We start from the raw sequence: 27,340 nt of genomic DNA on the forward strand, positions 1-27,340 counted from the left end.
AGTCGATAGTATATTTTCAATAGAATGTACTGTGCCGCGCACAACACTATCTATACAAAATACATTGTATGGGAAGTGTTATGAACCGCTCAAAACAAAGTGAACATGGAATTTATTAAAAATTTCAAGCACAAGAAATTTTGCAAATTCCATAATTAATAATAATTCCAAGTTTAAATAATAGCCTGTTATTAGTACAATATTAAAAAACAAACACTCAAATTACACTGAAGGCTAGCAGCTCTAAATTTATGCCTTCACAAATATATACATGATACAAAGTTAACATTATTAAAAGAGAACAGACATCAAGTGAAAACATGTGTGTTAGGTCCTTAATTATAAACTCAATGTTATTTGTTTTAGCTTTGAACATGGATTCATGGGATCCAAGAAGAGATGACTTTGATGACAAAAAGTTCAACTCATATGACAGAGGACCAGGAAGAAACATCAGAAAAAATCAGGATAAGAAGTATGTGACAGTAATTACAGAGTTGGAGTCTAGTTTTTATATGACCGCAAAAAAACTTTGTGGTCTATATTGGTATCACGTCGTCATTGTTGTCTGAAGACAGTTTGTTTTTCGGACAATAACTTAAATATAAGTGAATAGAAATCTGAAATTTAAACACAAGGTTTATAACCACAAAAGGAAGGTCGGGATTGATTTTGCGGATTATGGTCCTATTAGTTAAAGAATATGGGGCCAAAAAGAGGCCATAAAAGGCATTTTTCTAGTTTGCAGACTTGTGTCAGAAACCTATTCTGAGTCAAATATTGAATCACAATCCAAATTCAGAGCTGTATCAAGCTTGAGTGTTGTGTCCATACTTGCCCCAACTGTTCAGGGTTTGACCTCTGCGTTTGAATCGAGGTGCACCCTGTGGAGTATTTTATTCAATTATCGTAAGCATAAGGTCAAGTATATTTTATGTATAAAAAAATTGTAAGGTGTATATGTCTGTCTGACAGCATTTATTGGACCTGAGTTTTTGTGATGCTTTTAGTTAAACTTTTATCTTTTAAGACTTTCAATATAAAATAAATAGTCAGTAAAGCAGGCAAGGCATTTCAGTGTGTGCACTCTTGTTAAACCTTAATCTGTCAATTAATTTTGCAGAGAAGGAGTCCAATTGTATATTACAGGCATACCTAAAGAACTGTCAGATGTAAGTATTTTGGATTACAATCGGTTGTAAAAAAAAAGTACTGATTTTGTTTGATGTTTGCTACTTTTAGTCTGAAAAATGCAAAGATATATTATCCTAGAACACAGTTATTTTGTAGTGCATTTGTTTTGGACCAAAAACGCAAATTAAATCACACCTGGTCTATTCGAAAAAGAATTTTACAGTGTATTGCACTACTTTTTGGACAAATTATATCAGAATTATAGAAAGGTTTATCGGCTCTAACTCGCAATATGAATAATTCTGATGAAGTTATAACTGATTTTGCCGAAAGTTAAAATGATTTGATGTATGCTGTGGTGTAACATGCCCAGCTGAAACATTTTTCTTTAAAGAAAATATATCGTTAATGCCTTGAAGTATAGTAAACAACAGATTTGATTTTATTCTGAGGATTTCATAACAGTCCGCGGGAAAAATAAAAATAAAATAAAAGTAAGAAGCACTACTTTTATTTTTATTCTGAAATCAGGAAAGGTGCAGTCTGCGGATCTTGTTAAACAGATAATAAAAAAAAGTTGGGCCTAAAGAATGCATGTGAAAAGTTCAGCAATTTTGACTGAAAATTATTATTTCATGAAATCCTGTCTTACCAATTGTCTTTATTAATCTTATTTTATTGATGCTGAAATTTGAGAATCACTTGCCTATTTTGCTATCTATTTTATAGGATGGTCTATCAAACCTGTTTAGTAGAGCTGGTAACGTATTACATGCTAAGATGATGGTATCTAAACGAACTGACTTAAAGAGCACCTTTGGGTAAGTTTATATGAATAGTGTTTTGAAAGCAAAGGACAAGGTATTATAAGCATCTGGTTGGTTATTATCTTAAATATTTTTTAGTATTCAATCATATCTAATATCTAAAAATATTTAGTATGAATAACTATTGATTTTGATTTTTAACCTTATGTTACATGATATAAAAAACAACATTAAATACAGGTGAGCGACACCAACTCTCGAGAGCGTCTAGTTTAAGTATGCAGTGCTTCACGAAATGTGTATTGAATAATAACAAAAAAAATATATCTTCCTTGTATTTATTTATCTAATAATGTTTCTTTATTATATTTTTAATACTCCCACTTTTACGTGAAGTGTTATTATTACACTAGTTCTGTAACTGAATGTAGATTTATTTGAAAGGGTAGGCTTTCTAGTTTGAATTTCTGTAAAAATTTGGATTGATTTAAATGTAATCTGGCGTCAGAACATAGAGTGTATTGCCTCAATTCTATCCTTTATTCTTCCCCGGAAGAAGACAGACTGACCCTGTTGTCAATCAAAACAAAATCTTGCAACAGAATGCCGGTCATGAGGCACTGAGATTGTACTTGGAAACTTCAAAACAATGCCTAACATGAACCAGAAGTCCCAAAAGTGGCTATTAAAATTATTAATTAAACAGGACCCCATTTATTTACTATGATTTTCAATGCATTTCATATGACATATGTATTGATTCATATAAATGTTAGTTTGTATCTGTGAACATGGTTAAATGGTGGTTTATATATAAACTTATATTAAGAGTTCTGCCCAGCTTTTGTGATTCACTGTTGCAGAATTAAACATCATGGCTAATATTTTCAATAGTGTAAAAAACATGCATTGGTTTACAGCATCCTTAACAGTGGTTAATAATAATATACAACCAATGATGTACATTAGGTGTAGTTCTAGCTTCTATTATTGCAACCACATACATTATAGAAATTTACACACAATTTAAAAACTTTTTTGAAAGGTTTGTGACCATGTCTAATTTGGCTGAAGCAGAAGATGCTATACGTCAGTTGAATGAATTTGAATTGAGAGAACATACCCTAAAAGTTGCTATTGCTATGTCAGATGAGGACAGACAAAGGAGAAGGAATGAAAAACAGGTATTTATGCAATTATTAAGAAAAAGTCCTGCTGAAAGTTACTGAAGTAGCTCTTACAACACAGATTTTTTTGTAACTGATATGAAAGAATATGCTTTTACCTGTAATATTCAATAGAGAAAAACAACCTGATTTTTTAAAAACTTTTACCGTTCTTGAGTTATGTCCCTTTATAATGTTACATGCAAGAGGGGGTATCATTCCATATTTATTTTATTCATCAGTTTATCAAACAAAAGATTTGTTTCAAAAATATTTGTTTCAATAACAACATGTAAAATTTATCACTATATACCCACTTATAACTTTTGAAATATTTTACAGTACTCTTAGTCAATTTGCCACTCGTATGTAAACTGCCAGGAAATTAGAATTTGCCATGGAAAATTGGGTATCTGTACAAACATGAAAATATTGCCTGATTATAAAGATGCAACTGACAGGATAACAGTCCTGAGGAATGCATGTTTAGCCTCACTTATACAGTAGGTGGTGAAATCATATTAATCAGTCTTTATTTCTCCTTATTGCCAGGTGCTACAAAGTGACAGAGAGGTCATGTGCGGCAAGGAAAATGTCACTAGACTTGTGTTATGTTTTATTGTATTAATTTAAGTTTGAAAGAAATAGATAATAATATAAGTTAATGTATTATATTTTAATCAGGACCAAGAAGAATTTCTTAATTCCTTGCCTTCAAGTAGAATGGGTGGTCAATCCAGGTCCAAAGGTTCAGACAGTGACAGTGATAAAGGCTCAGTAAAGGTAAAAACAAAAAGGAAAGCCTTACAATACATTTTTAGAAAAACATGTGTTTTATACGACCACAAATTTTTTTTGGGGTTGGTATAATGCTATGATGTTGTTGTCAAAAGACACATTTGGTTTCCTGACAATAAGCAGGAGTTCAAATAAGCGGTTGTCTGAGGTCAGGGACCTTCCACTTTTGCAACTGGACCTTAGATTTGAAGGAAATTAAAAATTAACTTTGCCAACCTTTTTAACCAAATTTTTTTTTCATCTTTATTATTCATGACAGCGATATTCATTTTGTTCAACCTCTAGAATTATACTGAGTAAAATGGTATCTGACTGACAAAAACAACATTGAAAAACAATTGATGCCATAAAACCAGAAATGTGATCATATCAGGCTGTGCTCGGGGAAGCATTTTATTAGCCTGGTGCATGTACGCTATTTTGGTTATTTTCCTCTTTAAATATGTTTACGAAAATTATACCAATCGAAAGAGAATCATTTGTAGATTAATTTCATCTGTTTTTTTATTCAACATTTGTACATTAACACTTACCCTCCGAATGTTAAAACTCGGCAACGTTTCCGATATTTATACGCGGTATGATAGTTGGACAGCGTAAATTTAGAGCGATCTTGAGTTCTGACTAAATTTGCTACCTTCGCCCGTTTGTTTACACATTTAAAATTAACATAAAATGAAAACGCGTATTTTAAGCTTTATTTTCGTATAACTTTCTTGAAGATATTATAGCTGTATCAAAATTTTAAATTTAAAAAACAATTTCGTTTAAAATTTTCAATATTAATTTTATAAAAGTAATTGATAAAAGTTATACGTGTAAAAAAATTTAAAACCAGCTCTTTCCAAACAGTAACTAGTCAAAAGATACGAAACTAAAGCGATACTGACTTTACTTCGTTGAAAAAAGGTCACGACCTTCAAAATTTTCTGAAAGTCGATAACATTCCAGATAAAAATGAATTCGATTTCTGTAGCCGCAGCGCAAATAAATGGCGTGTTTAAATCAGTAGAAGACGCGTGTAAACGTGAAAACATAGGTAATTTAGCACAGTAATATACGAATAAATGTTTCTTTGCTAAAATAAAGAACTTACGGATAACGGTAACATGAATGAACTACGTGAACTATTGATAAACAATACGAAAATCAAGTTTCACTTTCGATTTTACGCAATCCTCTTGTGAAGAACTTATATAAAATAAATATAGTTTCCTAACATCAAATAAACTAGATATTTGTAATGAAACTTGATTAATTATTCGGAAAAAAAAACTTCCCACACTGTCGCATAAATTTAAGAAAAAAAGTGATCTAATTTTTATATAATAATGAAATAAAAGGCAATAGAGGGGGATGCATTTTTTTTTCAATAAATGTAGGTTCCTTTCATTGTTTTTCAGATACGTATAATGCTTTCCTGATAAGATATTTAAAATAAAAATTGACAAAGATATTCGAGAGAGAAAAATGAAATTTAAAGACAATTTAATATCCTAGCAAGAGGGGTAGGGGATTTTTTTTCACAAAAATGTAGGTTACTTTTTTTTATTTTTCAGACATAAATTATGCGTTCGTGATTCAGTTACGAGATATTCTTCGGTACGAACAACAAAATATACAAGAAAAGTTACCGAGTCTTCTTAAGAAAGTAAACTCAAGAGTAAAGATACCAAGTAAAATAAGTGATTTGATAAGGAAGATAGAAAACAAGTTTGATAAAGCAAATACAGAAGAATTAAAAGAAATTTTTTTAAGAGAAGTTCTATTGTTGTCAGAAGATTCAACCGTCATAGGAATTCATTGTTCAAAATTCAGAATTTTTTCAAATAATTTGTATAATTTTGTTTGTGGTCAAGTCACGAATTGTGTTGTAGCTCAAATAACTATACTTTCACAGAATTAACAAAGTGGGTTCATCATATAGTGGGGCTTAAAAGCGAAACTTTTTCAGAACATGCCATGCGTTACTCCGTTAAATCTTTATTAAAGAATCGTTTAGATATGAGTAGAAAGGGCTATAGCTTTTCGGAACAGTTTTTGAATGAAACATATACATACCCAAAAATGGGTACTTATAAAGCAAGCTCAACAGACAACTTGGCAGAGGGTTGTGAAAATCCTAAGTGTTCGAAACAGAAATTAAAAACAATAAAGTGCTGTCAACAAATTCAAAATTTAAATTACCAACTTCAACATGAAAAAGAAGAAGTTGAAGAAGAACTTACACAAGAATGTAAGGAAAATCAGCAATTATCTGATCAACTAAATAAAATCATAAAAGATAAAACAATATCAGACAAAGAACTTTCAGACTTGAAACAAAAATATGAAACTGTTATTAACAAACTACAAAAGTATAATACTAGGAACATTAACAAAAAAATTCAGAGAAGAGACACTAAATTAGAGACATTAAACAAAACTTTAACAAATGAAAAAGAAAAATCTTCCTTTATGGAAGAAAGCATAACGCAAAGTGAAAAAGAAATCTTAGTCTTAAAAGAGGATAAAAGAAATTTACAAAAAAGAATATCATATCTTGAGGGATGACATCAAAAGTTCAATGAAGGATAAAAAAACTTCATTCAAATAGTTTTTTCACTGACCCCCCTACCCCCCTATTAACTTAATTTGGGAAAAATTGATTGACCCATATGGATATATGTAAAAATCAATGTCGGATAACCAAATCTTGCAGCAGTTCAACCCCACCCCCAAACTATTTGAATTAAGTTTTTTATCTTACATTGATCTTTTGATGTCGTCCCTAAGTCAAAACCAGAACTTTTTGAAAATAAACAGAATGAAAATATTTCTAAATTGCGCGATGAAAACAAGGAACTTCAAGAATCGAATGCCATCCTACAGGAAATAATTGAAGAATGCACAAAAATACCTATTTTTAAAACGAGAAAAGATGGGTCGCGAGAGTTTTGTGATGAAATGAAAAAAACATATATGGAATTAATATCATTATGTGTAAGCTGTAACATGTGCAGCAATGTAATTAAATCAGTCATAAAAATGACTGGTCAAGAACTGAATGATATGCCAGAAGTTACATTTGCTAAAAGAATGGCTCTGCAAGCTAATTTGATGGCAAAATTTCAATTGGCAGATACTATTTTAAGCAAAGACTCTGCAAACACGTTGCAGTTTGATGGCACAAGCAAGTGGGGGAACATTTTTTTACTTTTGACATAACAACTTCAGAAAAAACATATTCAGCAAGTTTGATGGACTTAGCAACAGAAAACAGTGCAACACAATTAAATGCAACAAAAGCATTGTTTAACGAATTAGGTGAAATTTATGTATCATTGACTAATGAAAAAAATCCTGAAATATTAACAAAAGTCATTAGCAAAATGGTAAAAACTATTCATAATACTATGAGCGATAGAGGTCCAACAAACAAACCGTATGTTAAGCTATTTGAAGAATGGCGTAAATCATTATTACCCAAAGCTTTAGAAAACTGGGAAACTTTAAATGAAGAATGTCAGCAATCAATTATAGATATTCATGATTTTTATTGTGGTTTACATTTACTAACAAATTTTGCTGATTATTCTAACAAATCGTTGAAAAAATTTGAAGAAATTAGTACAGCAGAAAAAATTGGTATGAAAACTTTGTCACAATTTAGTAATTGGGTACAAGGAGTGAGTCTGCTGCGCAAAACTCGTGTTGTAACTTATTGCAAATACATGGTTGTGAAACTGTCGGTAGGCCACAGCAATTTAATGCCTATTTATTTGAAAATGGTTTAAAAAATTATCTTGTACCTTTCCGTGGGAATAGGTTTAACATTTTATTTTAAAATGCAAGAGCAGTATATGGTCATTTGACACATATCCAAGATTTTATTGAAATGTATGGTACAGGTAACAATCTGTTACTATCTGTGAATGCTGACATTGAATCCAAAATTGCCCTTGCTGGTGTTAGAGCTCTTGGTTTAGTTGATGTCCATATCAATTGTCCACTATGGAAACTTCTTGATTGTAATGATGTATCTATAACTGACATGTCACAATATTACCAAAAGCTACATGATAGTATTTCAAATTTAGTACAAGATTCTTCTCCGATGTTTGATGAAAATTATCAAATGTTTGAAAATTACCCTCCCGAAAAAGATTTGTTTGGTTTCTTTGCTTTACATGCTGTGGAAGAAAATAATGAAGAATTGGATGTTTTAACAACACAGGCTTTAGAACTTATATTGGCCAGTATTTTAAGCGTTATTAAAAGGCAGTTAGTCGATCACTTAACTGGAGGGAAGCATTCTGATCCCAATGATGATTTGATGCTGATTAGTCAATCTGTTCCTTAAACAAACCAATCAAATGAATCAAATTTTGGTCAGTTAGACAGAATTAAAAGATTCAAACCTAATGCAACCACGGCTCATATTGAAGGAATGGTTTTATATGTTAATAATAAAACTTCTGATTGGCTTGACACGCAATGTAATGAGGCTGATATTATGCAAAAGGTATCTAAATTGTTGCCAAAATTTATAGAAAAGTGGCGACAAAGATCCAAAGATATAAAAAAAAAAAGAATTGAAATGTTACAAATAAGGGCCGATGAAATCAAAAGAAAGAAAATGAAAAAAATTGCAGAGAAACAAAAGATAATAGATAACATATTAAGATATGGACAATGCAAAACTGAAGCGGATGTAAAGAAACTTCTATTAAAATTTAAAACTTCTCATATGAAATTAGTTGCTTTAAAATTTCAGTTAAAGTATTATAAATGTGTTTTAAGTTTTGAAGGAAATAATGTGTTTTACAAATTTTCATCTCAAGGAAAGGCATTTAGTGTAGAAATGTTAAAAAACAATCTTATCAAAATTATTCAAAAATATTCTTCTAATATACATATTGGTGTAGAAATTGACTTAGATGTCCCTAGGAAAGAAGAACATTTAAGACCATTAACAGAAAGAAATGAATTATTAAAGTCGGAAAAGGACAATTTAAAAAATGTCAGGGTTGTAAAAAAACAAAGCGCAGTTTTAAGCAAAAACGGTATACATAATTCCAACAAAACAAGGAAACGTAAGCTTGAAAATGAAAAGGAAGTAACTTCAGCGGTTAAACATGTTAAAAAACATAAGAGAAGCCATGATGTAAAAATCAATACAAATATGACTTTATTAGTAATTATAAAGATTTTAAAGTAAATCAGTGGATTGCTGTCGCAGGTCTTTCATATTGGTATATAGGTCAGGTTGAAGACATTTTATCAGAAGAAACTGCTACTGTTAATTTTATGGAACGATCTAATACAAATACATGTACATTTAAGTGGTGTTCACCACCAGCAGTGGAAACTACTTATATTAAAACTGTTATTCATTTTGATTTTGATAATGAAATTGGACCAAATGATTCTTCTCTTCGATCATGGAAGCTGGAAAAAAAATGTTTGCAATCAATCACTACCAAATATAGAAATTACTGCTCTAGTTCTAACTAAATGTGAAAGGTTTTTTTTGTTGATAGTGTTGTGAAGTTCTTCTTACTTACAGGTCTTATTTATTATTAATTATTAATAAATATGTGGTAATTCAATTTTCTGATTTTATATGCATTTTTTTTTTTTGGAGGTTTTGCATTGAAAAGAATATTTGAAAAAAGGTGACAATTGACAGTACATGCATAATCACAAAAACAAATATATACTAACCAACTACATGTACATGTGTTTTGAGAATATACTTTAACAATGTTAAATGAAAAGAAAAACTCAAAAAGTCATTATAAACCAAAAAAAATTAAGGATGATATATATTAGCAAATGAGACAACCATCCACCATCTACCAGAGTCAGTGACCGAGATTTATCCGCATACTGATACAGCCTTCAACAATAAGTAAACTCAATACTACAATAATTGTATCAATAAATGTCACTCAGTCAGTGTTTCTTATATTCAAGCTGTTCAGATTCATTAAAGATGTATGAAGATTTGGTCGTAACAACTTGACTCTAAAATTGTCATAAAAATAAACCTCATCTTTTGTAGTTACAGAAAAGTTTCAACATTTTGAATTTTTATCATTTGAGAAGAAATTTCATGAAAAATACGACATAATGCTTTCTGTTGCCATGGTAACTGAAAATTTTGTAATCAAATATCAGAAAACAACAGCAGAAATTGAACCCCTAAACTTGTTTTATCAATAAACTAACAATTCCTATAAAAAAGCTGACTTATGTAGATACTATTGCAAGTAAAAAGCCCTCAAAGCAGTTATTTTCATTTTTAGCTCACCTGGCCCAAAGGGCCAAGTGAGCTTTTCTCATCACTTGGCGTCCGTCGTCGTCCGTCGTCGTCGTCGTCGTCCGTCGTCGTCGTCCTGCGTTAACTTTTACAAAAATCTTCTCCTCTGAAACTACTGGGCCAAATTTAACCAAACTTGGCCACAATCATCATTGGGGTATCTAGTTTAAAAAATGTGTCCGGTGACCCGGCCAACCAACCAAGATGGCCACCATGGCTAAAAATAGAACATAGGGGTAAAATGCAGTTTTTGGCTTATAACTCAAAAACCAAAGCATTTAGAGCAAATCTGACATGGGGTAATATTGTTCAACAGGTCAAGATCAAGGGTTGCTGCCCCTGAAATGGTAATTTTAAGGAAATTTTGCAGTTTTTGGTTGTTATCTTGAATATTATTATAGATAGAGATAAACTGTAAACTGCAATAATGTTCAGCAAAGTAAGATCTACAAATAAGTCAACATGATCAAAATAGTCAGTTGACCACTTTAGGAGTTATTGCCCTTTATAGTCAATTTTTAACCATTTTTCGTAAATCTTAGTAATCTTTTAGAAAAATCTTCTCCTCTGAAACTACTGGGTCAAATTTAACCAAACTTGGCCATAATCATCATTGGGGTATCTAGTTTAAAAAATGTGTCCGATGCCCCGCCCAACCAACCAAGATGGCCGCCATGGCTAAAAATAGAACATAGGGGTAAAATGCAGTTTTTGGCTTATAACTCAAAAACCAAAGCAATTAGAGCAATCTGCCATGTGGTAAAATTGTTTATTAGGTCAAGATCTATCTGCCCTGAAATTTTCAGATGAATCGGACCACCCGTTATGGGGTTGCTGCCCCTGAATTGGTAATTTTAAGGAAATTTTGCAGTTTTTGGTTGTTATCTTGAATATTATTATAGATAGAGATAAACTGTAAACAGCAATAATGTACAGCAAAGTAAGAACTAAAAATAAGTCAGTATGACCAAAATAGTCAATTGACCCCCTAAGGAGTTATTGCCCTTCATAGTCAATTTTTAACAATTTTCTTAAAATTTGAAGATTTTCAATAACATTTTCCACAGAAAGTACTGTTATAGATAGAGATAATTGTAAGCAGCAAGAATGTTTAGTAAAGTAAGATCTACAAACACATCACCATTACCAAAACACAATATTGTCATGAATCCATCTGTGTCTATTGTTTGATATTCACATAGACCAAGGTGAGCGACACAGGCTCTTTAGAGCCTCTAGTTTTCTGTTTCGTTACCATGGTAACTATGGATTTTTTTTCAATTTCCAACACCAAAAAAAATTCAATTCTTATACTCATTTAAGGTTCTTATATTTCTTTATATGTATTTAAAGTTTTACATCAAAAGGTTGAGGCATTAAAAAGTTCTGTTATTTTCATTATTTGATTTTTGCTTTTTTAACTGTTTTCGGTGCCATATTACTGTATTATAGTTATCATAAAAATATAACATATTCAACACATTCAAAATGTCGTACCTCAAAAACTATACATCCAATCTCCATGAAATAAAATGTAGTTTCTTTCTTTTTAAAAGATCTTTCAAATGCATTAAAGATAACTTAAATATGACTAATGAAATATTTGGCTGCACCAGGCTAATTTTATTGTAATTTCACCCAACTGAATGCAAGCAGTTGTATTTTTCCCGTAATTATATATTATATGGCATCCTAACGGAGAAAAGGTTTTGCATATTGCTAAATTAGACTTTTAGCTTGTATGCATGAACACTTTTTGTCAGATTTCCAGCTTTCAAGACTTCTGTCAGTTATGTAAACATACTGAAATGATACATCAGTAGTTTTCATAATCCCCTGAAAAGGTTTCTAAGCTGATCAAGATTACTAATGCACTTCTGTGAGTTTAGTTATTTGTTTGTGACCTGTCATAATCCTTTTATTTCAAAATTGTAGATTGCTAAGCCTTTTTTTCAAATCGAATTTCCTGTTTCAAATACATATCTCAGTAGTAATTTGTGATTTCTGTGTGAATCTTTTATAAATTTAAATCATACCAATGTATGCTTCGTATAGAACATATCATAGAAACACTTTAACAGACAATACTGATTCTGACCCAATTCTGGATGACCGTAAATTGAATTGCAATCATCAGCTTTACCCCAGTGACTTCTTCTGAAATAAAAAAAAATAAAAATAAATTGCATTAAGTACAACATTCTATAGATATCCTTGAATATTCCAAGAAATTTATCAATGAAATATTTACTCAGATATTCAAGTTGCAAAATTACCAACAAAATGCACATGTTAATCTAGTAACTTTTCTAGGAGTATCAATGGTTTCATTGTTGTAGTAATATTTTAAGATTAAAGTTCCCACTGTAAAATGAATACCATCTTGAATCTTTACTGCGCACAAGCATTTTTATTAATTTCATGATCAGAGTCCTTCAATTAAGACCAAAAATAACCACTGTCAAAAAAGTATGTGGATATATAAGCATAATCATAAGTAAAGAGCACACACCTATTAATTGTATTGTCTTATCTTATTTCAGTCTGGAAGAAGAATTGTCTTAACCAATGGACAGCTTGGGTAAATATTTTTCACTGAAATTTTATTCAAAACATTCATAAGGTACAGCTGGTCTTACTCTTGAAGGACAAATACAAAAATATTTATCCGATTTTTATTTTAATAAAATGATAGACAGATATTTATGTAAGGGCTTTTCCAGAATTAATTGTATGATGCTGGGGGGAGGAGGGCACTTTTATTAAAATTTGATTGGTGGGGGTTATTTAAGAAAGATTGCTTGAACATTTTAATGAAATATCTAATTTAGACTGTATGCATGATGGGGTCAAATAAAAAGTGCCTTCCTTCCCCCCATACATTTATTTTTGGAAACGTCCTAAGAGGAGAAGATATATGTAGAATAGACATATTTACACTTGTATGCAAATTTGTCTGCCATTACATAAAATCATATAAGTTCCCATAAACTTTGACATCACACTTTTAAAAATTTGAGGTCACAATTAAAAAGTGATTGTTGCTTGACGTCAGAAGGTTATGGACTCATAATTTTTTAACTGCCGAATGGAAACCACTGTTAAGTGAAAGTTTTCAATGTTGGAGCTACAAATGTTCACTCTTATAGCAAACTATTTGTTGAACAAATATGTCAGAGCTAGCCAAAATATTCTGAAATTGAGATATTCTTTCAAATATCCAAATAGGATACTAAAAAAATTAGCAATTAAAAACCATATTTCAAAAGAAACAAAACAAATATTACTAATTTCCATTTAGTTAAAATCCAAATATAATTTGATTTTTTTTAATATAATCTATATCTAATTTTTTTTTTCAGAGGTCACAAACAGATGAATAACCAAGGTATAAGAAATTATGGCAGACAAGGACTTCTTGGCAGTTATTTAGGGACACACATAAAATGTGGTGAGAACAGGGGTTAATGCTGAACTCATAGCATTTAACTTCTGACTGGATATTCTTATATATTTATATTCTATTTATATTATATCTTATATATTTATATTCTATTTATATTATATCTTATATACTTATATTCTATTTATATTATATTCTATTTATATTATATCCCTACCAACAAAGTGATAGGGGACAGTATCAGTGTTCTCCCCAGGCCGTTTTAGCACCGCGGTTTTCAGCGCTATTTCAATTTCCCGCTGTCCTATTGCACTTACCGCAGCACTATCCCACTCAACCGCGTCGCTATATTTTTTTTCGTATTTTTAAAATTTCCCGCTTATTTTACTCTTCGGATCACGTGATTTACTGGTTTACGATTTTTGAATGAATTATTTCCGTTGTATTAAAGTAACTCCGCGGGACCAGTCTAATAAAAATGGCGTCTTTGAACGATCAAAATAAACAAAGATTTCAACATTGACATCTGTTTTTTGAATTTAAAGAATATAAAGAGGCATATATGAATGAAATGAGATGAAATAAATTGACCGCATTTCCCAAAGACTTCTTTTTTCACTTGGGGATCGTATGGATAGTAAAAAAGTTATTGCAATCGACTAGCAATGGATTGTTGAGACTTGATATATGTTCATACATTGTAGAAAATTGAAAATAAATTAAAAAAACACCAAACAATTTTATTTTTAGTGAGGTCCAAAAAAGGGGGGTCCATGCCCCAAATACCTGTGGCTTCAATGAGCAAGTCTTTGAAGTATTAATTATCACCCAATCGAACTAATAACTGTTTAATCAGCAATTCTACAGTAATGAATTTAACCATTTGAAAACAATTAAGAGGATATGATTAGAAAAACAAACCCCAAGCTGATACTAGACTTGAGAAATTCACTTTCTCGATGTCCAGCTTGGGGGAAGCCATACGAATATTAAAAAACGTTAAGGTTCATGTGGACCCTATGGCTAACATGGCCGTATTTTCACCTCAAAATTTACTCTGTGTACAGACAAACCTGTGCATCTGGAAAAATCAATATGCTAAAAAATGTCAACTCCTGTCAAACGTCGTAAGGTTAACAGTACACTGCTACAGTGGGTTACAAAACCAAACACAGAAGCTGACAATGACTTGATTGTTGGTCCTACATGTTCTGCAACATCACCAGTTAGTGCTAAGAAATCATCACACAGGCAGTCTGGTATAGACCCATCATGGAAAAAGACTTTTCCTTGGGTTTTATACACAGATAATGAGAATGGTGAATATATTTCATGTGATGAATAAAATTTATTTTTGTATTTTGTGTTTGATTATAAGAATTTTACAACAGAGATAAAAAAAAAGACTCTTCATCTATATCAAAACAATAACATTGACAAACAAAGGGGTAACTGCCATGAGAACATCAGTACAAGAGAAAACATCAATAGCATAATAAAAAAAACCCACAACATATCAATTACAAACAAATTGCGCGCCGCGACAAAGTTTACTGAGAATTGTCGAAAATTACACGCTTACCACAGCGCTATCCAAAAATCCTGGGGAGAACACTGGGACTTAAGTTTTGCACTCTGTCCTTCCGTCTGTCAGTCCATCTGTCAATTTAGCAAATCAGTTTTCCAGACTTTTTTTATACGACCGCAAAAATTTTAATTTTTTGGTCGTATATTGCTATCACGTTGGCGTCGTCGTCGTCGTCCGAATACTTTTAGTTTTCGCACTCTAACTTTAGTAAAAGTGAATAGAAATCAATGAAATTTTAACACAAGGTTTATGACCACAAAAGGAAGGTTGGGATTGATTTTGGGAGTTTTGGTCCCAACATTTTAGGAATTAGGGGCCAAAAAGGGCCCAAATAAGCATTTTCTTGGTTTTCGCACTATAACTTTAGTTTAAGTGAATGGAAATCTATGAAATTTTGACACAAGTTTTATGACCACAAAAGGAAGGTTTGGATTGATTTTGGAAGTTTTGGTTCCAACAGTTTAGGAATTAAGGGCCAAAAAAGGGCCCAAATAAGCATTATTCTTGGTTTTCGCACAATAACTTTAGTATAAGTAAATAGAAATCAATGAAATTTTAACACAAGGTTTATGACCACAAAAGGAAGGTTGGGATTGATTTTTGGAGTTGAGGTCACAACAGTTTATGAACTAGGGGCCAAAAAAGGGCCCAAATAAGCATTATTTTTGGTTTTTGCACCATAACTTTAGTATAAGTAAATAGAAATCTATGAAATTTAAACACAAGGTTTATGACCATAAAAGGAAGGTTGGGTTTGATTTTGGGAGTTTTGGTCCTTACAGTTTAGGAATAAGGGGCCCAAAGGGTCCAAAATTGAACTTTGTGTGATTTCATCAAAAATTGAATAATTGGGGTTCTTTGATATGCCGAATCTAACTATGTATGTAGATTCTTAATTTTTGGTCCCGTTTTCAAATTGGTCTACATTAAGGTCCAAAGGGTCCAAAATTAAACTTAGTTTGATTTTAACAAAAATTGAATCCTTGGGGTTCTTTGATATGCTGAATTTAAAAATGTACTTAGATTTTTAATTATTGGCCTATATATATATAGTTTTCAAGTTGGACCAAATGGGGGTCCAAAATTAAACTTTGTTTGATTTCATCAAAAATTGAATAAATGGGTTCTTTGATATGCCAAATCTAACTGTGTATGTAGATTCTTAATTTTTGGTCCAGTTTTCAAATTGGTCTACATTAAGGTCCAAAGGGTCCAAAATTAAACCAAGTTTGATTTTAACAAAAATTAAATTCTTGGGCTTATTTGATATGCTTTATCTAAATATGTACTTTGATTTTTGATTATGGGCCCAGTTTTCAAGTTGGTCCAAATCAGGATTCCATATCAAGTATTGTGCAATAGCAAGAAATTTTCAATTGCACAGTATTGCACAATAGCAAGAAATATCTAATTGCACAATATTGTGCAATAGCAATTAATTTTCAATTGGAGTTATCTTTCTTTGTATAGAATAGTAGTTGATAATATATGTTGGAAATTTGCCAGACATGACTATGATGTCATTTTCTATTTTTATTTGCCAATAACTTTATGTAAATAACTTCATTGGAAATTTGCCAATATAAAATGTTGCTGATGAAGCTTTTTTTCCTTATCTTATCTAAAATGTTTTTAGATAATGTATGTTGGACATTTGCCAGACATGACTATGATGTCATTTTCTATTTTTATTTGCCAATAACTTTATGTAAATAACTTCATTGGAAATTTGCCAATATAAAATGTTGCTGATGAAGTTTTTTTTATTGTTTTATACAATAAACAATGTATATTCACTTTTACTACCAACCAATCTTTACCATTCAGTGATAACAAGCACTTTATTTTACATTTTAATATTTTATGATGTATTTAAAAGAGAAGTTATTGTTGCAAACTCCATTAGAAATTTGAATTGATATCAGTTTTGGAAAAAGGGAAACGGGGATGTGAAAAAAGGGGGGGGGGGTTAAATTTTTCTCATTTCAGATTTCATAAATAAAAAGAAAATTTCTTCAAACATTTTTTTGAGAGGATTAATATTCAACAGCATAGTGAATTGCTAAAAGGCAAAAACAAACTTTTAAGTTCATTAGACCACATTCATTCTGTGTCAGAAACCTATGCTGTGTCAACTATTTAATTTTAGATTTAAAAAGTTTGAAGAAGAAATCTTTAATTGTAAAATTTGTAAAATCTTGACATTTGTTTTGTGTAAAAAAAAAACCATGTAATGTCAAAAATTTGATCACAATCCAAATTCAGAGCTGTATCATGCTTGAATGTTTTGTCCATACTTGCCCCAACTGTTCAGGGTTCGACCTCTGCGGTCGTATAAAGCTGCGCCCTGCGGAGCACCTGGTTGTGTTTTGGTCTGTTTTTCTTATATTATATGCAATAGGTCTACTATATTATGTGCATGGAATGATTGTAAGGTGTACATGTCTAACTGACAGTTGTCATCTGACCTTGACCTCATTTCATGGTTCAGTGTACGTGGACAAAGTTAAGTTTTTTAGTTTTGGTCTACTTTTTCTAATACTTTTTGCAATAGGTCAACTATATTTGGTATATGGAAATATTATATATGATCTATAAATGTCAGTCACGCAGGTTGTATTTGACCTTGACCTCATTTTCACGGTTGATTGCTAAGTGTAAAGTATTTGTGTTTTGGTCTGTTTTTCTTAATTTATAAGCAATAGGTCAACTATATTTGTTGTATGAAAGAATTATTATCTGTACATGTCTGCCTGGCTTGGTTCATCTGACCTTGACCTCATTTTCATTGTTCACTGATCAATGTTTAGTTTTCTTGGTTATAATGTTGAGTTTATGTGACAGTTGTAATAAAGCTTTATATTTAGGACTATCAACATAATATCAATGATTAGTAAAGAAGGTGAGACATTTCAGCATGTACACTCTTGTTTGTAATGTTAAATTCTCTTTTGTTATAAGTAATAGGATAACTATATTTGGTATGTGCGTACCTTGCAAGGTCCTCATGCCCGTCAGACTGTTTTCAATTGACCTCAACCTCATTTAATGGATCAGTGAACAAGGTTAAGTTTTGCTGGTCAAGTCCATATCTCAGATACTATAAGCAATAGGTCTAGTATATTCGGTGTATGGAAGGACTGTAAGGTGTACTTGTCCAACTGTCAGGTGTCATCTGACTTTGACCTCATTTTCATGGTTCAGTGGTTATAGTTAATTTTTTGTGCTTTGGTCTGTTTTTCTTATACTGTATGCAATAGGTCTACTATATTTGGTGTATGGAATGATTTTAAAGTGTACATGTCTAGCTGGCAGGTGTCATCTGACCTTGACCTCATTTACTTGTTCAGTGGTCAAAGATCAGTTTTTGAGTTTTGGTCTTTTTTTCTAATACAATATGCCATATATGTCAACTATTTTTGGTGTATGGAAATATTTTATGATCTCTATGTCAGTTGTGCAGGTTTTATTTGACCTTGACCTCATTTTCACGGTTCATTGCTCAGTACATGGATTATTTTTTTGTGTTTTGTCTGTTTTTCTTAAACTATAAGCAATAGGTCAACTATATTTGTTGTATGGAAGAATTGTTAGCTGTACATGTCTGCCTGGCATTGTTAATCTGACCTTGACCTCATTTTTATGGTTCTTTGGTCAATGTTTAGTTATCTTGGTTAAGTTAAGTTTATGTGACAGTTGTATGTAATATAGCTTTATATTTAGGATTGTGAACATAATATCAATGATTAGTCAAGAAGGCGAGACATTTCAGCTTGTACACTCTTGTTTTTATTATATGCCTGTTTATAGGACATGTTATCATGGTTATGGTATGTTATGTGGGACAAGAACTCAAAAAGGCTAAGTTTTAACCCAATTTGCATAAATCTTTGGTGAATTGTTTATATCTATATGACCTGAGGTCCATTTTTTTTTTAAATTTTCTATTTTGCTTTTCCCATGGCAGTCATGGCAAATGTATGGTGTATTATTCTTTAAAAAAAAGTGATTTTTCCAGTTTTCAGACAATAACTCAAAAATGCTTTCACCAATTTGCAAGAAATTTGGGGTATTTGTTTATATAAATTGGCATTTTGATTTTTATAAAATTGCAGATTTTAAATTTCTGAAATATTGTGTTTTATTCATTATAAAAGGGGATTTTCCAGTTTTCTGACAATAACTTAAAAAAGCTTTCAGCAATTCTAGATCTTGTGAAACTTTGTTGAATTATTAATGTCTATTGACATAAGCTTTCTATTGACATACATGACATAAGCTTTCTTTTGATTTTGAAAAATTTGAGATTTAGGTTTCCGAGTTGTGAGGTTTTATTCTTAAAAAAAGGGTGATTTTCCAGTTTTCTGACAGTTACTCAAAATGCTTTCAGCAGTTCTCATAAAACGTTGTTGAATTGTTTATATCTATTTTAAGTAAGCTCCCTTTAGATTTTCATAAATTTCTGATATGACGTTGAGAAGTTATACAACCTTTTTAATAATTCTTTGAAAACTTGCAGGTGTATAAATAAATGCACTCATTGGGCAGCTGTTTATTTCTCTTAATTGTAAACAAACGACATTAGTAAGATAATGAACTTTTGCAGAGAATTATGAGGAATTGAAATCCCTAAAAAAGTTGCAAAACAACACTAGGACCTTGTCTTACATGTCTAAAGTAAAAAAGACATTCATTTTAAATCACAAGAAAAGTGAAAATTAAAAAAAATGAACTTAACAGATTTGATATAAAGATTGGTTTTGGTATTAGAATCATATTCAAAACAGTGTAGCTGTGGCCATTGATTGACAACCTTGAATTATCCCATTGACGGGGGCAGATTAGGTGATCGTATGTCTGTAACGACAACTGCTCACTTCTTACTTATTATAAAATTTAAACTGTGGGGTCACCAAAGGTTCTCAACGCCTTTAATATTAAAATAGTTCGAAAAATTAATCAGGAATAACTTTATGTTTTGATTTATATTATTGATATAAATCAAAACCTCGTGTTATTCCTGATTAGTTTTTCTAATTTCTTTATTTAGGTGTTGAGAACCTTTTGTGACCCCACAGTTTAAGTGCCTTTAACAAGTGCATAGTAAGCAGCGGTTGTTACAGACAAACGTTCACATAATCTGCCCCAGTCAATGGGATAATTTAAGGTTGTCAATCAATGGCCACAGCTACACTGTTTTGAATATGATTCTATTATACACACTGGTATTAAACTGATAAACTTAACTGGAATTACGACTATCCCAATATTTTTTAATACCATAATTATGATTATCTTTTTCCGAGATATTTATCATCCCAAATTTTTCAACAGCAATTTTCAAAGTACTTAGACAATTCAAGTGCACCGTTACGATTCAAATATGATGTAATGGTATAGAAAAACCTTGCAGCTGAGTTAACCTATTGACAAAAACATGCTACATTTGAGAAAAATGACTGTAAAGATTTTACCTATATCTGCCGTCACCATATTGGGATAGATGTAATTCTAGTTACGGTTATCAGTTTAAAACCAGTGATCATACATACTTCTACCCTTTACCTAAGGATGACACCCTAGATTTTCCCCAATACCCAGGATTTTTTAGATACCTGCATGGGAATTTGGAAAATAACTTATTTTCACCTGATTGAATATTGAGACTCAGATTTCAAAATGATTTCCTTTGGAATATACCAGCTGAGCTACTTCGTAATTCTTCAAAGACAGGAAGTTCAACTTTACAGCTTTGGTGTCAAACACACTGTCAATTTTCACACCACCAACATTAGTTAAGATTGAAACATTTGTTTAAATTATACATGGGCGGCGCGGCTTATTAGCTCCAATTGCAGGGTTATTAATATTTAACTTGCAATTTAAGTAGATTGAACCATTTGTATTATAAATAGTTTGTTTGTAGCATAATGCTTGTTGTATCAATTAATTTCAGAGTTAATACTGCCAAAGTTAAAAATTGGATCTTCAAAACGAAGCTCTTTGACATAAAGTGGAATTAGAACTCATTTTGCGCCAGTTTTGGCACTGCACAGACATTTAGTTTCAATAATAATTACCTAAGCATGACATTTTTTGAACTCCTACATGTCCTAACACAGGATTATTTGTTATTAAGTTACAGAAATGAAGCTGAAAACTAACTCAACTTTAGAGGAATAGCCATGCGGGAAGAGCTAGGTTCAAGTTACTTTCAGTGATATTTAGGTATGAACTAACTAACCCCTCTTATCTACTTATCTTAGCCATGCAAGATTGGCTAACCCTCCTTAACCCTCCTTCATTTCGTAAGTTTTCATCATTTTATCTTATATGTGACTAATATTTACTGTCAGTATCAATTTAATTTTCTTCACTGTGGAAGTATATGTTTATCCCATGATTTTTTTTGTAGATGACAAAGTTCCAATTGAAATCAAATTAATGTCTGACAAGAAATATGTTCCCTTGTACCTGAAATTGCTCGCGTCAGGCTCTGAGAAAAAAAGGGATATTCGATTAGTCATTTTGGGGAAAAAAGGTTCTGGGAAAACATCATTTCTTAAGAGATTGCTTAGAGAAGATATTAATACGATAAGAACGGTGACCAGTACAGATGGGATCTCAATTCATAGAACAAGATGTAATGTCAATTCTGATGACAGCATATGGAATAAATTTGATGGTATGATATTTACACTCTAAACTCTAGAACAGAAAATATTTAAATATCTAAAAATTTGTAAGGGTTCCATGGAACCCAGTGTCTCACCTTCTATTGCTGTTAATCGCAGTCTCAACAAAAATGAGGAAAATCTTAATAAAAAATATTCCTCTTGATACTATATTTTGATTCTAACAAGCTTGAGTTTGGTAAAAAATCAGAATAGTTTATGAATCTAATTAATGTTTTAAAAAATGTACTGGATTAAAAACTAAGTCCATTTAATAGGTGAAATACGGATAAACAGGTCAAAAGAATTAACAAAATTTCCTTCTAGATACAAGCTTTTGGTCAAAAACAAGTTTCTGTCCAAGTTTGGTAGAAATCCAGGATGGTTTAAGAAATTATTTAAATTTTAAAAACTTAAACCACGGAGTGAATCAGAAAACGAAGTCCATTTATAAGTAAAATACTGAAAAAGGATTTTCTTTTGGACACTATATATTATAATCATGAACAAGCATCTGTCCAATTTTGGAACATGTCAAATCCAGGATTATAAGTTTAAGAAAGTTATTCAAATTTTAAAAGCTTCTTTCCAAGTTTGGTAGAAATCCAGGACAGTTTAAAAAAGTAATTAAAATTTCAAAAACTCTAACCACAGAGTGAATATTTGTGGACACCGCCAATGCCTCCGCCGCTGCCGGAATGTAGGATCGCTATGTCTTGCTGTTTGACAAAAACGGAACACCACCTTGTTTTCATGTTAGGCCTAGCTAAGGCATTGACAAACTCTCATGAAGAGGAAATTGTATTTATGTTAGAATTAAAAATTGAAATCAAAACGAAATAGTTCAGCTCATTAAAAAATTGGGAATTTTCCAGTTTTCTGACAATAACTCAAAACCCTTTCACCAATTTGCAAGAAAATTTTTTTTTATTGACCTGAGCTAGCTCCCTTTAATTTTTTTTTATTTTAGATTTTACTTTTCCGAGTTATGAGGTTTTATTCATCAAAAAAAGTTTTATTCTTCAAAAAAGGGTGATTTTCCAGTTTTCTGACAATTACTCAAAAATTATTTCAGCAGTTTTCATGAAACTTTGGTAAATTGTTTATATCTATTGACGAAATCTCCTTTTGGTTTTTATAAATGTTAGATTCTATGTTACCGCGCGCGAGTTATTAGATTTTAATCATACAAAAAGTGACAAAAAAAATCATCAGAATGACAAAGATCTACAAATTGGTTTACATGTCTAAATTGTTTGTGGTTTATTTATTGAAGTTATTGCCTCTTAATGATGATTTATACTAGTTTTTGGTTCTTTCTTTTTTTTATGGGGGGGGGGGGGGTAAAAAATATGGTAGAGGTATAAAACCACTAATTCATAGCCCCATTGCTTTCTATGTTGAATTCAAGCATTAAGGCTACTTTATCTCAAGTTCAAATAAAGTGGCAGTTATTTCATGTCAAAACTGTACCTTATCCTCAGACTTGTGCTGAAAAAATCAACAAACCTTTAATTGCATATTAGAGTGTACTGGTCCCCGGATGTTTGACAGTACAAAAAAAGGAACTTCTGATCTGACCAACAGGCCAAATGTGCCCTCCTATCAAAATGTCATATACTTTATTTTTCAGATAAATCTTTCTCAAAGGGGTCTACAGTGATCTCAAGTCCCCAAGCTGTCATTTGACACCAAAAACTACCCAAATGTACCCACTATTGACAAAAATACAGCTATGTGTAGGAACTATTTTGTTTAAAATATGGACTACTTTCTTGTGTGTTCTTTCCAACCGGGCCTGAATTAGTGGTTCTATACCTAGAAGAAGAAAAACTGTAAACCGCAAAATTTAGACAAAATCTTTAAAACTGTCAAGATGGCAGATTTGGCTTCAGTCTCCTTCTCAGAGTAATTGTCCTTTAATATGACTTTACCTATTTTTTGCATATTTTGCCAAAACGATATGAAATTATCAGCAAAAATATCAATTTGTCAGTCCACTTTTTACAGTAGTTAATATTTTGTTATGATGATTTTTACCCAATTTTGGTATAAAACAACATTTCTGTGGATAAAGAAAAACTGGAGACAGCAAAATAAATGAGCATGACAAGATCTCCAAATGAGTAAAGATTGCATGAATTGTCTCTGATAAGAGTTATTGCCCTAAAATGACAAGTTTTGTCTTTTTTTATGTGCTGGACAAACAACTTTTAAAGACAAAGAGAAATTAGTACATTATGTACTGTTAACATCACACCAGATCTACTAAAAGGTCAACATTTGCATGTCTCATGAATAAAACTTTGATAGTTTTCACTCCATCTTATTAAAATTTACAACATTCCAATAGAAAATAAAAGGTGACATTATTTTTATGCCCCACCTACGACAGTAGAGGGGCATTATGTTTTCTGGTCTGTGCCTGTGTGCGTCCGTCCGTCTGTGCGTCTGTCGGTCTGTGCGTCCGTTGGCTTCAGGTTAAAGTTTTTGGTCAAGGTAGTTTTTGAAGAAGTTGAAGTCCAATCAACTTGAAACTTAGTACACATGTTCCCCATGATATGATCTTTCTGATTTTAATGCCAAATTATAGTTTTGACCCCAATTTCATGGTCCACTGAACATAGAAAATGATAGTGCAAAGTTCAGGTTAAAGTTTTTGGTCAAGGTAGTTTTTGATGAAGTTAAAGTTACATCAACTTGAAACTCAGTACACATGTTCCCTATGATATGATCTTTCTAATTATAATTCCAAATTCTAATTTTGACCCCAATTTCACGGTCCACTGAACATAGAAAATGATAGTGTGAGTGGGGCATCCGTGTACTATGGACACATTCTTGTTTTCTAGAGTTTTTGGTTTAATAAATGTGGGGAAAAACATAAGTTTATGGTAAAGCATATTTGTCTTTTTATTTTGTCTTAAAAAGTATGGTTTTAACTGCATATTTTCTCTAAGGAAATATATGTAAGAAGACAAAGTATTGTATTTTTATTTTTCAATTATAGGCATCAATGAAGAAACCACAAGACTGTTAAAACCATTTGAGGAAACAATTAAGAGCAAGGTTACTGAAAGCAATGATGCTTCAGCTGCAGCAGCTGTTCCAAAAACTGCCGAGGATAACAAATTACAAACAAGTTTTCAGCAGCCCGAAATAGTACAAGCTCAAGTCACAGAAACTCAATTAAAATCTCCTGTTGCAACTGAATCTCTAGATCAGTTACCATCCTTACGTTTAGAACAAGCATCTAGAGATATTGACAAAATGCTTGAATCTGTTGTTGATTTAAGTGACAAAGATGAGTATGGGACATTATTGTTATGGGATTTTGCAGGAGATGAAGAATTTTACCATACACATCAAACCTTTTTGTCCCCAGATGCAATTTATATTGTTCTAACAAAGCTCAACGAGGCTGATGACAGAAATGCACAAGGTAATATTTTCTGTGGAATAGGTAAATATTAAAATTACATTGGGAATTCATTGTCCCCTGCGTAACGCTCTTCTTTATCCGTCATTACGTCCATATGTCGGTATGTCTCGAAATTAGTTTCTGTTCTCTAACTTTAGTTTATTACAATCAAATGTTATAAACTAATACACATTGCTTATTATTACAAAACACAGATCGAGTTTGAATTTAGGTTCCGTTCTTTAATTAAACTTTGCAATTAAGTTTGCCGCAACCAAATGATACTAAACTTATACATAATGCTTTTTACCACAGAACTACGATCAAGTACCAATTTGGATAGTGTCACATTATCATGATTATACTGTTCTTAAAAGTTTTGTCCATTAATAATGCAAGAGGGGGCATCGTCTGTGTCCCATCGACACATTCCCCATTTATTGGATAAAGTTTGGTGCAAGATGTGTATTGATATATGAAAGTTCATTCCCACACTTTTCATTGGACCGCCAAAGATTTATCTGTTGCATATTGATATCACGTCGCTGTTGGCGTCAGCGTTGTCCGAAGACATTTTGTAACCGGAAAATAACTTAAGTATAAGTAAATAGAAATCTATGAAATTAGAACAAGGTTTGAATCCACAAAAGGAAGGTTTGGATTGAATTTTGGGGTTATGGTCCCAACAGTTTAGAAATTAAGGGCCAAAAAGGGGCCCAAAACAAGCATTTTTGTAGTTTGCAGACATTGATTTGTGTGATAGTGTATGGATTTCTCTAAAATTGTTCCATGGGTTCTGTTTCACAAAGGGAATGCTGGGATTGAGTGATGGTAATTGCCATAAACGTTCAGGAATGAGTGGCCAAAAAGGGGTCAAAACAACCATTTTTTTAGTTTCCAGACAATAACTTGTGTTAGAGTGTATGGACATCTCTGAAATTGTAAAGCAAAGGGAAGGCTGTTATTGAGTGTTTGGGTAATTACTCCCTCCAAGGGTGATTCAAAAAGACTGGGGTTGGGATTTTTTTCCACTTATCTGGGGGGGGGGGGGGGTTCATATTTTTTCATTCTAATTTTTGAAATATCTTATTTTTTGGAAAGTTTCAAAAAGAAATTTTCAGTTGCACCGTATTAATTGCGCAATACATTTTTTAGATTTTGACGACATTTATTTATGTCAGAAACCTAAATTATGTCATAAATTTGATCACAATCCAAATTCAGACAGTATCAAACTAAATATTGTGCTCCAAACTTGCCCCAACTGTGCAGGGTTTTGCTGTGCAGAGTTTTGACCTCTGTAGTTGTATCAGTCTGTGCTGAGGGAAGCATTCTATTTTTTTTATTTTTTTTTTGGTAAATTGTTTGAATAATTTTGTGTTTAATATGAAATGTTTATGTGTTATTCTGTAATAAAAATAATTTTCTGAATGATAAATATATTTTTTTGATGAAATGAATTCCTTTAAACACTAAGCTTATATTGTCTATTAATAAAATATATAATTATTTAGTTTCTAATTTTGAGCCCGTTTTTCAAGATGGTCCAAATGGGCACAGTTTAATTTTTAACATAAATTGAAATTATGTAGGGTTTTTTGAAATGCTGAATCAAAACCTGTATTTATTTTCATTATTAATGCAATAATACCACATTGACTGAGGTCCAAAGGGTCATAAATTAGACCTTTGCCTAGCGGAGCATTATTTCACATATGATCTGATGATTTTATACGGTCCCTTGGTTTCTTTGGTGTTAAAAGTGTTTAGATACAACTTAACATAACCGGCTTAAAACATTTATCCAAAGTTGTGATTGTCACGTTCCTAAATGTCTTACAGAAGCTAGTATAAGAAAAAAATTGAATTAAATATGTCTTACTACAGTACCTGTAGATTAAAATGGCGGGATCACAGCACAGATGATGCTTTGATTATTAATGATTATTTATTTCACAGTTCATGACGATTTCTTATTTGTTTTGATAAATGGTTATAAGCTTACCCTCAGTATATGTTTATTGCTGTTTTGTAATAAGGTATGATTAGCCTTTTCTATTGTAATGAAATCAAGATCATTGATAT

The 27,340-nt window shown here is 31.6% G+C and overlaps 2 protein-coding genes and 1 pseudogene across 2 annotated transcripts in view; all 3 read left to right on the top strand.

Moving 5' to 3' along the window:
- LOC139503875 (uncharacterized) overlaps positions 1-27,340 on the top strand; it is a 114,193-nt gene that overhangs the window by 76,962 nt on the left and 9,891 nt on the right. Inside the window, exons 5-6 of the mRNA XM_071293852.1 lie at positions 21,576-21,845; positions 24,845-25,276. Of these exons, the coding sequence (XP_071149953.1) occupies positions 21,576-21,845; positions 24,845-25,276 (702 nt within the window). The remainder of the gene's footprint in view (positions 1-21,575; positions 21,846-24,844; positions 25,277-27,340) is intronic.
- On the top strand, positions 371-13,637 carry LOC139503256 (uncharacterized). Its single transcript, XM_071293019.1, has 7 exons — positions 371-475; positions 1,124-1,172; positions 1,864-1,955; positions 2,947-3,085; positions 3,752-3,850; positions 12,713-12,750; positions 13,532-13,637. Exons 1-7 carry the CDS (start codon positions 375-377, stop codon positions 13,635-13,637), a joined length of 624 nt encoding a protein of 207 aa, XP_071149120.1. The 5' UTR covers positions 371-374.
- Positions 6,063-9,456, top strand: LOC139503258 (uncharacterized; annotated as a pseudogene).

The sequence above is a fragment of the Mytilus edulis genome, chromosome 14, assembly GCF_963676685.1.
Source record: "Mytilus edulis chromosome 14, xbMytEdul2.2, whole genome shotgun sequence".
Lineage (NCBI taxonomy): Eukaryota > Metazoa > Mollusca > Bivalvia > Mytilida > Mytilidae > Mytilus > Mytilus edulis.